At 39.4% G+C, this 16,229-nt stretch overlaps 1 protein-coding gene and 1 long non-coding RNA gene across 8 annotated transcripts in view; one reads left to right on the forward strand and one right to left on the reverse strand.

Moving 5' to 3' along the window:
* Positions 1-5,159: 5,159 nt before the first annotated feature.
* ZCCHC13 (zinc finger CCHC-type containing 13) lies at positions 5,160-5,749 on the reverse strand. Its single transcript, XM_040265670.1, has one exon. It carries the CDS (start codon positions 5,747-5,749, stop codon positions 5,213-5,215), a length of 537 nt encoding a protein of 178 aa, XP_040121604.1. The 3' UTR covers positions 5,160-5,212.
* A 3,636-nt stretch (positions 5,750-9,385) lies between these two features.
* LOC120881962 overlaps positions 9,386-16,229 on the forward strand; it is an 83,038-nt gene continuing 76,194 nt past the window's right edge. For 2 of the 7 annotated variants that reach the window (XR_005725381.1, XR_005725383.1), the window contains exon 1: positions 9,389-9,559. This is a non-coding gene — a long non-coding RNA (uncharacterized LOC120881962). Of the gene's footprint in view, positions 9,560-10,423; positions 10,662-16,229 lie in introns of those variants that run through there. The other 5 variants (XR_005725376.1, XR_005725374.1, XR_005725369.1 and 2 more) reach the window with 4 other exon arrangements.

The following is a 16,229-nucleotide window of genomic DNA, read 5'->3' on the forward strand; positions in this document are numbered from 1 at the left end:
AGGTAATGGTGACCTCCCTCAAAAGATCCCATGCATGTACTACTACACGCAGCACCCTCAACCCTGCAGCAGGCCACCACCAACCGATGCCTTCACTGGAGACTCCTGGACACTCACAGACAAGGCTCTTGTAGGGTCACTGTTTGTTTCTCCTGGGTCCTGGTGAACAAGGTTCTGTTGTGCCCTCCAAAAGTCTATTTCCCAGTCTTATGTAAGTTCTGGCATCTCTGTGGTGGGGTTAATGGCCACCTCCTCCAAGAGGACTTATGCCATACCCACACCCAGAGCCCCTGTCCCTGTGGCAGACCACCGCTGACCCGTACCTCCACAACAGATGCTCAAACACAGTTCTATCTCAGTCTCTGTGGGGTCCCTGGGTCCTGGTACACACAAGGTTTGTTTCAGCCCTCAAAGTGTCTCTGGCAGGAATGGGGTTTGATTCTAAATGCAACTTTGCCTCTCCTACCATCTTTCTGGGGCTTCTCCTTTGTCTTTGGATGTGGGGTATCTCCTCACAGCCCCATGAACAGTATGAAAAGGCAAAAAGATAGGACACTGAAAGAGGAACTCCCCAGGTCAGTAGGTGCCCAATATGCTACTGGAGATCAGTGGAGAAATAACTCAAGAAAGAATGAAGAGACAGAGACAAAGCAAAAACAACACCCAGTTGTGGATGTGACTGGTGATGGAAGCAAGGTCCAATGCTGTAAAGAAAAATATTGCATAGAAACCTGGAATGTTAGGTCCATGAATCAGGGCAAATTGGAAGTGGTCAAACAGGAGATGGCAAGAGTGAACGTTGACATTTTAGAAATCAGCGAACTAAAATGGACTAGAATGGGTGAATTTAACTCAGATGACCATTATATCTACTATTGTGGGCAAGAATCCCTTAGAAGAAATGAGGTAGCCATCATAGTCAACAAAAGAGTCTGAAATGTAGTACTTGAATGCAATCTCAAAAATGACAGAATGATCTCTGTTCATTTCCAAGGCAAATCATTCAATATTACAGTAATGCAAGTCTATGCCCCGACCAGTAATGTTAAAGAAGCTGAAGTTGAATGGTTCTATGAAGACCTCTAAGACCTTCTAGAACTAACATCCAAAAAAGATGTCTTTCATTATAGGGGACTGGAATGCAAAAGTAGGAAGTCAAGAGACACCTGGAGTAACAGGCAAATTTGGCCTTGGAGTACAAAATGAAGCAGGGCAAAGGCTAACAGAATTTTGCCAAGAGAATGCACTGGTCATAGCAAACACCCTCTTCCAACAATGCAAGAGAAGACTCTACATAGGGACATCACCAGATGGTCAATACTGAAATCAGATTGATTATATTCTTTGCAGCCAAAGATGGAGAAGCTCTACAGTCAGTGAAAAAGGGACCAGGAGCTGACTGTGACTCAGATCATAAACTCCTTATTGCCAAATTCAGACTGAAATTGAAGAAGGTAGGGAAAACCACTAGACCATTCAGTGGTTGGACATGAGTTTGAGCAAACTCTGGGAGATAGTGAAGGACAGGGAACCTTGGTGTGCTGCAGTCCATGGGGTTGCAAACAGTCAGATAGCACTGAGAAACTGAACAACAATCTCTCTGGCTCTGGCCTTTTTTCCGGATACATTTTCATATTCCTAATTTCCATATTTATGCATTCCTTCCATTTAAAAAAGTACATGTGTCTTCTTCAGGTTTTTCTATTTTAAATGTATTTATTTTGTTCAAAGAAACTGATTATCAATTCTAAATTATTTGTTTTTTAATTTTTTTGGTTTTAATCTTTTTTCATTTCTCTAATTTCTGTAGTTTTATCTAAGTTTTTTAAAGAAAATCTTTCTGAATTATAATGTAATAAAATATTTTGCTTTGATATACTATTTTTGGCTGGAGTCCATAAGCTTTGTTTCCATCTTCTAAATTGCTGGCCATTTTCATTGTGATTACCTTTTTGAACCTACACTTATTTAGTAAGTGATTTATACATTTTAAAATACCTAGGGAGTTTAAATTTTTAAATTCATTTATTTTTAGCATTTACTCTTGTTTTAGAAAGTACAATCAATCAGAGCTTTTATAACAGGGAAAATATCTATGTTACAGTGTATGTACTATTTATTTGATAGCCAGATCATTTCTCTGTGTCAATAAACATTCTGGTATAACATGATTTTTAGTAGCAGCAATGTATTTTATCTTATACATGTGTCAATGTGTCACATTTTAGATTCCATACCCTTTAAAGATAAATGTTTCTTGTGTATCAGTTCAATAAATAATGTTGAGGTGAACACTATTTTTAATGTATGTTTTGAGTATATATCTATGATCATTCTCTTAAATTTCTAGAAGTGTAATGTTTATTTCAAAGGATAAAGACTTTTTAAAGGTTTTTGACCTATAATGCCAAATTGACTCCCAGAAATGTTATATGAATTTTCTGCCCCCGGTGGTAATGTATGGGGTCCTCATCCCTCCATACTCTGGCCAATAAGATATAACTATATCAAACCTTTTATTAATGTTGTGTGAGTCACTCAGTTGTGTCTGACTCTTTGCGACCTCATGGACTGTAGTCCACCAGGCTCCTCTGTCAATGGGATTCTCCAAGCAAGAATATTGCAGTGAGTTGCCATTCTGTTCTCCAAGGGAATCTTCCTGACCCAGGGCTCAAACCCAGGTCTCTTGCATTGCAGGCAGATTCTTTACCTTCTGAGCCACCAGAGAAGCCCTGGTAATAAGCCTTTTATTAATACATAATGTCTTTGTAAACTTTTTTGGTTTAAAGTCTACTTTGGCTGATATTAGTCTAGCCATCTCTGCTCTCTTGGTTACAATTTACGTGGATTTCCCCGCACCCCATCCTTTCACTTTCAAAGTATTTGTGTCTGTGTATATAAAATGAGTCTCTTCTAGACCATATGTAGTTGGATCATGTGTTTTTATCCATTCTTTCAATACCAGTCTTTTCACTGGAGAGTCTATTGATTGACAATTTAAGTAATTACTGATTAAAAAAAAAAGGACTTTTGTCATTTTGATATTTGTTTTCTGTATGCTTTATAGCTTTGTCTCTCATTTCCCTGCATTACTGTCTTCGTGTTTAGCTGATTTTTTTGTAGTAAAGTTCTTAAATTCCTTCCTCATTTTCTCTGAAGTTAAAGAGGGAACTTGTGACTTGGCTAGAGGAAGAGAGAGCTGCTTACCTCCAGCTAAAAGTTTCCACACAGAAATGGGTGCCTATTGCTTCCTAATCTTTGGTTTTGTTCCAAAAAGTAGTAAAAGAATTTCCATGGGAAATATTCCAATTTTTAGATGTTGGCATCTAATGTTGATAACGTGTAGGTCAAACATGTTATGGACCTGATTCAGTAAGAGGGCTACCATTTTGTAACTTTTGGCACAGGGTACTGGTGAGTCAAAATAAGCCTTCCTTCCTCTGAGATTAGAAAAGATGCCTAAAGGGAATTTAAAGAGGCCTTCATTGATGTGTGTGTCCTTAATAAAGGGACATTGCCTCTTTTCCTCCTCCAGCTCTGGGCTAAGATTCTGAGGGCATGGGAAATGAAGCACCAGATGGTTGTGGGGGAAGGGGGTACAGAATTCAAAAGCAGATTCCTGTGTTTCTTCCCTAAATGGAGCTCAGCACCACGATTAGACTCAAGAATTTGTTTGGCTCAGTGTGATATAGGAGTTTTCAGCTGTGTTTTGACAGACCGGACTGAGATTGCCCCAATTGCTCCATTGAGAGGCTAGTAGTGTGATTGAGTTTATCTTGTTGAGACAGCACAGAGAGCAACAGAATCAATTTCTAGGAACCCAATAGGGTCGCAAAAGGTCAAACTCAGCTGAATTGAAAGAGTCTTTCAGATGGGGATGAAAGGTCACACATCAAGTCTTATGGATGTTCAAAACAGAATGTGTCTTCAGTTATAAAACCAGATACATTTCTTTGACCATTTGAGTTTATGGATCATGAACTGTATCCTCTACACTACCTTTTCTGATATAAATTCTATCACATTCTGTTTGATATGTAGTATTGTCATCATTGTTATTTTGTAAGTCATTTTTCATCATAACTTCAATTTTCTCTTGACACCAACAGTTACCACTTCTCATCCCAGGTTTTATTTAAAATCTAAAATTGCCTTTTCTATTTCATAGAACTTTAGTTTTTCAGATCGGATTTTTAAAAAATGGATCGTAGCATATGTAATTGAACATATTCATATCTGTGAAAAATGTATTTTTCAGAAATTCCTAAACATAATATTCATACCTGTGAAAATGTGTGTTTTTGAAATTACCAAAGCCCCAATCTATGTTGAATCTTAATATTTACACCTGTTTTCTTAGATTTTTAAAAATATTTATGTCTAAATAATCACCAGTATCTTTATGTTCACAATTTGCTACTATGGTTTTCTTTGTTTGGTTGTTTTCTCACTGCTCTCTCTCAAAGCTACTTATACACATTATACATATTTTTCTGGGTTATTTTCATTAAACTATACACTTATGTACAACCAGATAGAGATGTATTTCAATGTCATTTAAAAGCTAATGAGTTCAAATAAATCAAAGCAATCAATACATACCTAAAGTTAAAGTTACTTGGCAAGGTCATAGACATTTCTAGGATCAGCTTTATTTGTGCAACGAGTCTCTGAGGAAATGTCACCTCCTCAGGGTGCCTTGTGTATCTAAGACAGAAATATATGTCCCCCCACACACATTCTCTATCCTTTTACCGTTGTTGTTTTTTTTTCTGTATGGCAATTTATCTTCATCTGACACACTATTTCACTTGTTAATAGATTCTAGGTCTGTGTTTGCAAACTTGGTCTGATTTATTCACTGATATGTATCCAATTCCTCAAACAGTGGTTGGCACACAGTGGCTCTTGATTAAATGTTAAATCAAAATGCATTCAAAGATTCTAGAAGTTGCCTAATGCTCAGGATGTTCAATGATCCGAATCATCAGTGATGCAGAAACACATTAATTATAAGACATCTACAAGTTGGACTAACTTTTTTGAGATTTTTTTTTTTTTTAACCAGCCCTTTCCTCTTTTAACATGGTGATTAAAATTCACTGACCCAGAAGTAGCCTCAATCTATCAATCTTCTGTCAGAGAAGAGGTTTCAGAGACAATAATACAATTATCAGTCAGCAAAAGGAGGTGGGAGGAACAAAGGGAAAAATTATAAAGTGGTAGCCTCAACTGGGCATTCCCGGGCTAGATGTCCGGATTCGCCACAGCGGTAGCAGTTGACTTCGCTCATCTTTCTACAATTGACGGCCACGTGGCCGATCTTGCCACAACGGTAGCACTTGACTTGGGTGCAGTCTTTTTGAATGTGGCCTCTTTTGCCGCAAGAGTAGCACTTCTGCTCTTCCTGACGGTCACAATCACGAGCCAGATGGCCTGGTCTGCCACAGGTGTAACAGCAATGCTCTCCCTCTCGCTTAGGCTTGGCACAGTCTTTGGCAATGTGGCCACTTTTCCCACAGTTGTAGCAGATGACATCGAGAAGGTCACAGTCCTTAGCATGATGACCAGACTCACCGCAGCGGTAACAGATGACGGGTAGGGTGGTTGAACTGCACTGAGCTCCACGGCCACAGCCTCTAGCTCCACGCCCCCAGCCTCTAGCTCCACGCCCCCGAGTTCCTCCTCTAGAGCATTCCCGTGCCCAGTGGCCAATGCGTCCACACTTGAAGCACTCCTTACTGCTCATGGCTGTGGTGCGATCGGCAAGTGAGCGGGTCCACTGCTGACCCGGAGGCCCTGACACAACTCCGCTTATGGCGCCTTAGACAGAACTGGCAGTTTTTCTCTAGGGGCCTCAGTGACGTCACACAAGGCTTGCGCACAGTTCCATTCTTGTGTCACGGGCTTTCCAGCAGCCCCTCCCACCTGACTTTCCTCCTCTAGTTGAAGCCCAAAGCACGGCTGAGTGGTGTTTTCCGTTTTTGTTTAGTTTTCAACTAAATAAAAGTTTCTTGGGTCTTGAAGTTTGAGTTTGAATCCCTTCTTGTTCAGAAAATGTGCCCTGTGGGATTTCATATAATTAAGTCTTAGGTCTGCTTTGTGGTCTAGTAGATGACCAGTTTTTATACATGTGCTATAGAGATAGGAAAAATATGTGTGAGATGTATCTAATCCAGAAACAGATTATGACAAATTAGAGTACTTCATTTGGGGGGGTTAAAAATGAAATACAAATGTTTATAAAGATATGATATACATAAAATGGAAAAAAAAATCTGTAAAATGCCACAGGAAGATTTACTCACAATTTAGCCTATTGCAAGAATCTTAGTTTTCAAGATCATCATAACCATTTAAGGTACAAAACATAAATGATTGAATCACTCAGTATGAAGAACATGATATTCCTTGGAAAATAAATTACAAAACCTTAATTTAAATACTGAACAGCATTCCTCTCTGTTTCCTAAGTTGTTTATATAATATATAAAACTCATAAGGATTTATGGACTTGTCCATTTATATAGATATAGAAACAAGTATAGAAAGCTAGACACTGAAATATAAGCTCTAGCTATTTTGGAACTATATGATTCAATAAGACTTTTTCCTCTTTATTTTCCTTCTCTAAATTTTATAATTTTTTGAAATAAGGTTTAGGTTGTGTAATTTTTAAAATCCACAATAAATATTTTTCTTTAAGTTACTAGTTAGCTATATGTTTTGCATGTGAATTTTTTTCAGGAAGCCAGTACAAATGTATTTGGTAAAACATAGACATAAAAATAGTGAATGTAGCAATTGCCCTTTAATTTCAATATGACTTGATCAGAATGTACAACTGGTTTCATAAATGCAACCACAAAGAAAAATGTTTTCAAAAATTAATAAAAGCTATAGATAAAGAGCATGTGCACATGCCAAATATAGAGTAATGTAATGAACTTTATTCTTAAATAAATGGTGCTTCATAAATTGTTTCAAATGGCAAAAATTCTGTTTTAAAATTTGATATATGTTCATTAAATAAACCATATTATCATACTTAAATTCCTTTATAGGTTTATATTTTTATTAAAGCAATGCATGCCCATAGTTTAAAGTATAGATTTTCAAACAAGTTTAATTGAGACATGAAGGAATGAAGGAAGAAATGTATTTTACATCACAATAGAGGGTATGTGTGTATGTGAGTGTGTGCTATAACTCAAGTAAGTTTAAAAAAAAATAATTACCCTTAATGTCTACAATGCACCTTTAAAATTATGCTGGCCATAATAGCCATATGTAGGCATTGGCAACCCACTCCAGTGTTTTTGCCTGGAGAATCTCAGGGACGGGGGAGCCTGGTGAGCTGCCGTCTATGGGGTCGCACAGAGTCAGACACGACTGAAGCAACTTAGCAGCAGCAGCAGCAGCAGGGTTATGAATATACAAACCCATGTCGGGCTTCCCTGCTGGCTCTGTGGTAAAGAATCTGCCAGCTAATGGAGGAGATGCAGGTTCAGTTCCTGGGTTGGCAAGGTCCCCTGGTGAAGGAAACAGCACCCCACTCCAGTATTCTTGCCTGGGAAATTCCATGGACAAAGGAGCCTGGCAGGTTATAGCCCATGGGGTCACAAAAGTCAGACACGACTTAGTGACTGAACAACAACAACATATATATATGTTGCCATGCCACACAGCTTGTGAAACCTTAGTTTCCTAACCAAGGATTAAACTTGGGCCCTCCACAGTGAGAGTATGCAGTTCTGACCACTGGACTACCAATTCCTGGCAATGCATTTTTTTTTCTTTCTGGCTGCACTGTGCAGCATGTGGGATTTTAGTTCCCTGATCGGAGATCTAACATGAGTCCTTTACACTGGAAGCATGAAATCTTAACCATTGTACTGCCAGGGAAGTCCTCTTGCAGTGCACTTTGATGTTTTCTGTCATGTTGTAAAAAATGTTGGTGGTGACCCATTAATCTTTCAATTCATTAAATGATTTTAACTCATAGTTTGGTTCATAGCTATAAATAATGCTTATATTATGACTTCTTGATGTTTCCATTTTAGACATTATCTATGATTTTCCATTTCAGAGAATAAACATTTAGCCCTCTTTTACCTACATCATCTTTTGGTACACTTTATGCTCTAGCACTCCACTTGCCCTCCCCCACTTTCATCTTCCTCCTAATATTGATTTGGTCAATATCCAACATTTACATAATGATAACTATGTAAATGCAACTAGTGGCTCAGCCATATTGAATATTGTCAAATGCTTTTTCTACATCTCTTGAATTTGCCTTGACTTCTTACATTTGCTAGAACCACCATTACATTGCCAAACATAAGTTGTGAAAGTGCACATCTTATCTAGTTCCTGATCTTAAAGGTAAAGCTTTGGTCTCAACATTCTTAACAATTAGAGAGGATGATGATGTACACAATTTATAGGTCTCAGAATTTATGGAATTGGGGGGGGGGTGCTTAAATATTGGTATTTCCAAACTGGCTTTCTCAGAAAGCAAGAAGAATCAGCCACCAAAGCAAAACATCATAATGGGAAACAAAACATTATTTTGTATTCTCTGCTTCTCAAATTCAAGGAGGAGTCTATTTCAGAGTCTATTCAACACACTTCTCTCAAAATTACTATGTGAACTTCTCACAGAAGACAAGCCTTGCTTTTAACATTGAAGGACACTGAACAGTATTTTTAATGGCCAGACAATACCAGGGTTATAAAGAGAAAGAAAAAGGTGCTGCATACTCCTTCTTACCCCCAAACTAATTGAACACCCTTTCCCTTTATGCTCTGTGCATAAGGTCTTTTGGTTCCCTGCCTCTGAGTCTCCTCCGCTGGTTCTTCATCAACCAGGCATTGTTTGCCCAACACTAGCTAGTTGAGAGCTCTTTTGGAGCAGTTTGAGAGCTGCTTTGGAGAAGATTGTGAGGGTATAATACCTTTTTAACAGTATTCTTTGCCTTTTTTTTTTTTTTAAACAGTTTGCAATATCAGACACTCAAGGGGAGGAGTAAGAGGACCAACAGGGCTGCAGATCAGGCAAGGCCAAGAATACAAGGATAGGCCACTAACAATAACTGAACAGAGGCAGCCAAGGGGGAGAATGGCATTGAAGTGGTGGGCTAAGAACAAGAGAAGGATAGACGAGGAAAGGGGCTGAGGGAAAGGTGCCGGAGGCCGGTGTGACCAAGGGGAGAAAATGTTGAAGAAGCAGGATGAGCTACGGACCTGCGTAAGGGTGAAAGGGTGAAGACCGCCGAAAAGTTTGCCTTGGAGAGAGCTAGGCTTGAGTCGGGGCGGGGGTGGGGAGAAGAGGGCGTGCTCGGCGCATGCGCCTGAAGCACATTGCAGCTATCCTGGAGGCGGCCCTCTCCGGATGTCAGCGTTGCGGCTGGAGGCAGGGCTGGTCCCTCAGCCTGCTGTCCACTGCCACCTTGGCCTGCTCTTGCGCCGCGAACTCTGTGCCGCCGTTCCCTTCACCATATTTTGGGACGGCCGGCGCTAAGATTTATCCTATGACCTTCGATTCAGCCAGGAGGTAAAGGAACGACATAGGGGAAGAACATGGAGGGTGGAGGAGGGAACTCGGGCCAGGGGGATCCTTAATTTGTGTGTTCTCCCCTTTCACAAGAGGAAAAAATGGGGGACAGTACGGGCCTCAGACCTACAAAAGGATGTTGACCATTTAGTTCCCATTGTGAACGTAATACAGACTTCTTTCCTTTAATCAAGGTTGAGCACCCGAGCGTCGGCATTTTCCATAATGTTCCCTGCGTTAAAATTTTTTTGATTTCCTCATATGCAGTAGAAGATGTATTTAAAGGTCGGGGCTGTAGTACTAGGCGATTATGAGCGCTTTCTTTGCCTTTGTTCAGTGTGGTAGGTCTTTTTATGGAAACCGAGGGTACTCTAAGCCCCTCCCTGGGAGTCAGGGCGGACTCTATCTAGAGCTGGCATCTGCTCTGAGCACCTGCAAGCTTTGACCTCTTTCCCGTATTCCACTTTCCTAGTTTATCACACCTCCCCCTATTAAGGAAGGCTGGTAATGGCTCTCCTTTATTGAGCACTGGGGCACAATTGTAGGGAGAAGCACATCTAGATATCATCAGGCACTTATATATAAAAAACGGAGGTCGGGGGACAGACGCGGTGCGCAAATATACTTGAGAGTGTGAGGATGCACTACGCGGTAGCATGCAGGTATACAGTCGTGTTTTGGTAACCGTGGGGGATTGGTTCCAGGACCCCCGCGAAGACTAAATTCCGCGGATGCTCAAGTCTCCTATATAGAATGGCTTAGTACACTTAGTCCTTCTTATTCGCGGAGAGTCCACTGTATTTGTGGTCTGATGTGAGGGGAGGTGGGGGGCGGGGCGGGGACGCTCCACTGGGGATAGCCGGAGATACGCATGCGCAAGGCTTGGGGCGCGGAGTGGGTATCGAATGCGTACATTTAAGAAAGGAAAATTGTTCGTAGTTGGTACCCGCGGGAGTGAAGTTGCGCATGCGCATTTGAGACGACATTGTGAGGATTGGATTTAACGCCAGGGGGAGAGGCGCGCATGCGTATTTCAAGCGAAATGACGAGAGGAGGCGCGCAGCGTACGCGTAATTAAGATTGCAAAATGGCGAGGGGGGAGGTAAGTTGTCTTTTTGCTTGGCCATCTTGGTCTAGGAGGGCCTGCAGAGGAGCAGATCGACCTTTCTAGTTGGGTGAGAGGATCAGCCTGAGTCGGAGCTGTCCTAGACTGTGGCTAGATCCACTAGATACTGACTCAGTATCTTAGCCCCTCTCTGGCCTATGAATAGTGCGGGTTTAAAAATGCGGAGGCGATGATGATTTTACAAAAGGTTGCAGCAGCTGGCTGTGTGTAAGAAATGCGTAAAACGCTAGCACTTCGTGACAAGGCCACGTTCGGGCAGTACGCCTCTGAGGGCTCTCTGTTGGACTTGGAGATCGTGGGTCGGTGTCCTTGGCTGTGGACACCTCTCATTCCATCAGAGTAGCAGAACTTAGTGGTTGCAATACTGTGAGAATCTACAGTTGGTCAGAAGCCCTTGATTTTCTCCCCTTAGGTTGTAGGGGTGATTATTTGGCTGTTTCCAAGTCCTTATTCCACTTTGCTTTAAACCTGGGATCTAGGCGAATGGTGACGGTAGTATGTAGGTGACCTGGGTGTCACACCCTGTCTTTTAATTTTTTTTTCTGTAGAACTTTGAGCACGGTTTCATCTAGGGGGACGATTTTATTTTATTTTTAGGCAGCAGCACTGTCATGGCTCTCAGAGGGCTGTCAGTAAAGATCTATTGTTAATCATCGCTAAAACTAGTAATTTAACAGTTATGTAGAAGAAAAGGCACAGGATTCAAAATTGAAACAGGCCTTTTTAGTAATCCTAGCTGTGATCTAATACTGGTCTTTCTCCTTCTCGGGGCCTGTTTGCCTAACTATAATAATTAAGCTTAAACGTATTTGGAGCTTAAACTATGTGTCAGGTACTGGGTCTACATGCTTTTACACATGCCTTAACTAATTTAGTACTCTCCACAGTCTGATGAAATAGCAGTACCATTATTCATCTTTTACAAATGAGAAATCTGAGGGATACAGATAAAGTAAATCCAAGGCTTTATATCCTTTTGAGTGACTGAGATTGGATTTTTATCCAGGTAGTATGGCTTCAGAATTCTGTGTTCTTAAACATTATATTTATCCACCAAAATGATGGGGCAAATTTAAAGGACTCTCCACTTACGATTTCAAATTTTATTAATAACTTAACCTATGCTATTTAAGAAAGGAGACCTATTTGGTAATTTTTACTCAGTGCATTGTATAAGGTTACATATATGGAAGACAAAAAGTAAAGTATTGATCTGGAGCCTAGTGGGGTGGTCATCCTTACCTACCCTTGTCTTCTATGCTTTTTGTTCTGCAGAGGGTTTAAAATGGCCGACTGCGGCAGGCTGGACACACCCTTCTTGTTTTGCCAGATTTGAGATCTGGTCTGATGCTTTGAGACAACCAGTCATTTGCTGCAGTAGAGATTTTTTTCCTTAACCATTATTAATATTTTGGTGTTTGATAGCAATGTTAATTGTAAAGGAAAGAAAATTGTAATTTTCTTTATTATAATAAAAGATAGAAAATACATGGATTTCATTTATTATTTGGTTGGGATAGAGTCATTTGAAGTGAAAGTACTATGTCAAAGGGTATGAACATTTTTAACACTTAATATGTATTGCCAAGTTTCTTTCTGAAAAGATTGTACCAATTTACGCAAGCATTGGGTAGTCAAAAATGTTATTTTAATGGATTAAAAAACAGTATTACTTTAATTTTGCATTTCTTTGGTTGTAAGTTTGGATTCTTTTTTCCTCCATATGTTTCTTAGTAGCTTGATTTTTCTTTCATATGATGTTAGTTCATGTCTTAAATGATTTATCAGTTGGAGTTTTAGTTTTATTATTATCTATTTGAATGTGTTCTATAAATAAAGGCTATTACTCAAATTTCTGTAATTTATAAATATGTACTCCAGGTTATTGTTTGCCTCTTAATTTTTGTATTTAAATTTTTGGTTAGTAGAAATTTGAAATCATGTGGTCAAATCAGTCAACTGTTTTGTGGTTTTTCTTCCATTAAGTTTGAATAGTTCCGTCAGTCTAGAAATGTGGTAAATATTCATTGTAGCTTCGTCCGAGGGGAAAATATGAGGGAAAAAGGTCCATAATTTCACCACACAGAGATAACCAGTGTTAATAAATGTATTTGCTTCTTTTCATTCTAGAATTTTTCTACAGGGATCATATATTTATACTATTTTCTGTCATGTTTCATGTTTATAATGTGCATTTTTTCATGTTAAATATTTTTGTGATTGTCATTGAATAGTTTCATGATATTTTATTGTGTAGAAGTACTTAAGATTTTCAGTATTTTAAGTTAATGATTAGTGTCTTTTCATTTAGTTTTTATTGTTTCTCTCTTTTGAGTTATTCTTTATATTATAGAGTTAAGAATTAGAAATACTCATCAAAAACTTTGAACATTTTAGAGACCTGCCATAATAGCATTCCAAAACATTATGTCAATTTTTGTACCCATTTAGTTACATTAAGAAATGGCAACCCACACCCATTATTCTTGCCTGGAGAATCCTGAGCCTGGCAGGATGCAGTCCATAGGGTCTCAAAGAGTTGGACATGACTGAAGTGACTTAGCAGCAGCTACATAAATTTTTTTTTTTTTTGGTAATTTTACATGTGTAAGAATGGTATCTTTGATTTATGGTACATTTCTCTGTATTATTGATGAAGCTGGATTCTCAAATGCTAATTATTAGCTACTATTTCCTTTTGTGAACTATTCAACTTGGGTCTGAATGCTGTATATATGTAAGAGCTCTATATTATGTGCTCTGTATAAAGAATCTATTACCCCTTGTCATTTGTTGCACATACACACCTGGTATATGTTTGTTGCCATTGAGTATGAAGAAATAAGACAACTACTGCATGGAATACATGTGAAATTCTTGGTAGCCAGTTTGAGATAACATTTATCTGTTCTTTAAATAGATAGCTATTTCTTTTTATCTGAAAGGAAAGCACTGATTGCTGCACAGTAGTGATGCTCTCTGGTTATGGGTGTGGGGAGAAGACATGGCAACGTTTTGCCTCTAATAAGACATGGCAACCAACGTAGATAAGACACAAAATGGTAGCCTAGCCACCCTTCCCGCATCCATTGGGGGACTGATGTTATTATGAGTGATCTGGGGGAAGATATGTACAACGTGTAATGTTCACATTTGTAGATGGTATGGAACTGTTTGGAGATGTAATGTGGTAAGACGAACAAACTGCAACACCTGAGAAGACATTGTGCATGTGGGCTGACAATTGGCAGAATGAAACTGGGAAGAAAAGAGCAATGGAGTGACTTTAGGGGAAAGTGTTATGTTAAATGTAGAAAATAGTGGCCTCAGAGACCCTGGGTCCCAAGACAGGGATCTCAGTGTAAATGGAAACAATTTATTGATGTCATCAGATGGAAACAGTTTATTGATGTCATCAGTTCAGTTTGCTGGTGCAGAGACAAAAGAGACATTAAAAACCTAGCCCTTATTAAGAACTGTGTGACACACAAAAATTTCATCCTATCTTTGTATAAAACCATGTGAACCAAATGATTAGTTAACACTAGTAATCTCTCCTCAAGGAGTCTCTTACTACCTCTCACTGAATTTTGAGAAGGTGTTGGGAAGAGTGTGTTACCTCTTTTTCATTTTTCTTATTTCTAATACAGAAGTGATTTAGATTATATATTCTCAAAGATCTTGGAGAGTGGTAAGGTATTTTATTTTGGTTTCCTGAAACTGTGTCTGTTATTTATGGATCAGAATCTGTTTAATTATATTTACTAATTAGACCATTCTAAATTATTATTCCCACTCCATGAGCTATATACTATCTCCTTTATATTTAGTCACATTCTAATTTTTATTTTTTCAGTTAAGGGGGATTATTGGATATAGAGGTGTCAAGTGAGCCATTACTGCTTTTTGTTACCTAGTTGTATGGAATTAATCTAGTTAGTTGTAAATTCCCATTTTTCAATATTTTTTCAGCTAGTTGCAGAATAGGCTTATGTGTATGGTGGGAAGGTTGGAGTATAATAAGCAAAATGAAACAAAGTAACAGCAACAAAGCTTGTTTTGTAGAGGTGATTGAGAAGGTCCTTTACTGGAGGTCTGTACCTACCTCAAGAGTGGGAGTCCCATTTTATGTCATGCCAGTGTTTAGTTCCCAAATTCATGATCAGGAGTTAGGGAGAGCCTGCATATTTGAAATAGCCCCAAAGCACTTAACCTTTGATTTCTTCAGTTTGTTCCTCCCCTCTCTTGATGTTGCAGCCTGCAGCAGCCTGGAGCAGCGCCCCCTGGAAATGAATTTTACATCGGCCATTATAATACAACCTGATAAGTGTTACAGCACTTATCAGGTTGTATTGTAATTGTCTGTGTATATGCCTGTCTCCCTTCCTGTTTTATCAGTTAGACTGTGAGCTCCTTGAGGGCAGGGACAGTGTCTTCATCTCCAGAGCCCAGCCTGGCACATTCGTAGGCCTCAGTAAATGTTTATTGGATGAATAAATGAATGGCTCATCAACAAACATTTATTGTGTGCCTGCAAACGTGATCTCCACAGGCTTTGAACTGTCAACTGTTTCTTCAAAATGTGTGTAGTCAGAAACTTGCTGTTTCTTTCTAGTTATGGATATATCTTAAGAATTTCTCATGAGATAATGCTATTTTTGTGTTTGGATTTCAGTTCTTGGTATTTACAGATGTTGCTACTATTGCTGCTGCTGACAGTCTCTTCCTTGGTGGAACCTGGGTGAAAGCTATCAGATCAGGAGCCTCATCCTTACTGTCTGGTGTTTGCTAAATGGTTCCTATATGTAGACTCATCCTCTTTTCACTCCTCCTCAGGTCCTCCAAATGGTATTCCTATGTAGGCTTCACATTCTAGATCAGAGGTGGACAAATACAGCTCATGGTCTGCCTAGTTGTGCAAATAAAGTTCTGTTGGAACACAGCAGAGACATGATGACCCTCAAAGCCTAGCCTGGGAAAAAGATTGCCTATCCTATCTTGGATCGTTACTCAACAGTCGTGGCGTCATTCCCCTCCCCATTCACTAGAGATACTTTTAACATTTCAGAAACTCATTTATTTACCTCATTGATCATTATGATGAGCATTCTTCCTGGTTTACAGATGGGCCAATCAGGACACACTTCAAACTAGGAGATTGATTATAAGGCTTTCCCCAGAGTCCTGCAGTCTGTCAGTTGTACCGTGTCCTTTAACATCAAGTTTTGAGCTTCAACCCTAGAAATTAAAATTCCTTTTGTTATATCTTAACTTCAAGCATATGGACATATCATGCTTTGGTTCTTTATCCCTTGCCCCCCTCCTTCCTACACAGCTCTTTGCAATGAGAATGTGGAAAATAAGGAATTCATATGAGATAAAGCAGAAAAGTAGGCTGAGGCAAATGTTTAGAGGGTCTGAATGTTAATTTTTAACTGAGAAATGGGATTTCTGAAATATTCACTTATTCAGTCATAACAGGTGGTGAGCCTGCACTTCCAGGAGCTTAGGGCCCTCCTCTCTCAGCCTTCCCTAACCTACCAC

Source organism: Oryx dammah, unplaced genomic scaffold (assembly GCF_014754425.2).
Source record: "Oryx dammah isolate SB20612 unplaced genomic scaffold, SCBI_Odam_1.1 HiC_scaffold_23, whole genome shotgun sequence".
Taxonomy (NCBI): Eukaryota; Metazoa; Chordata; class Mammalia; order Artiodactyla; family Bovidae; genus Oryx; species Oryx dammah.

Excerpts from the sequence above, each read along its gene's own strand:
- ZCCHC13 (XM_040265670.1), bottom strand. The coding sequence starts at position 5,749 with ATGAGCAGTAAGGAGTGCTTCAAGTGTGGACGCATTGGCCACTGGGCA.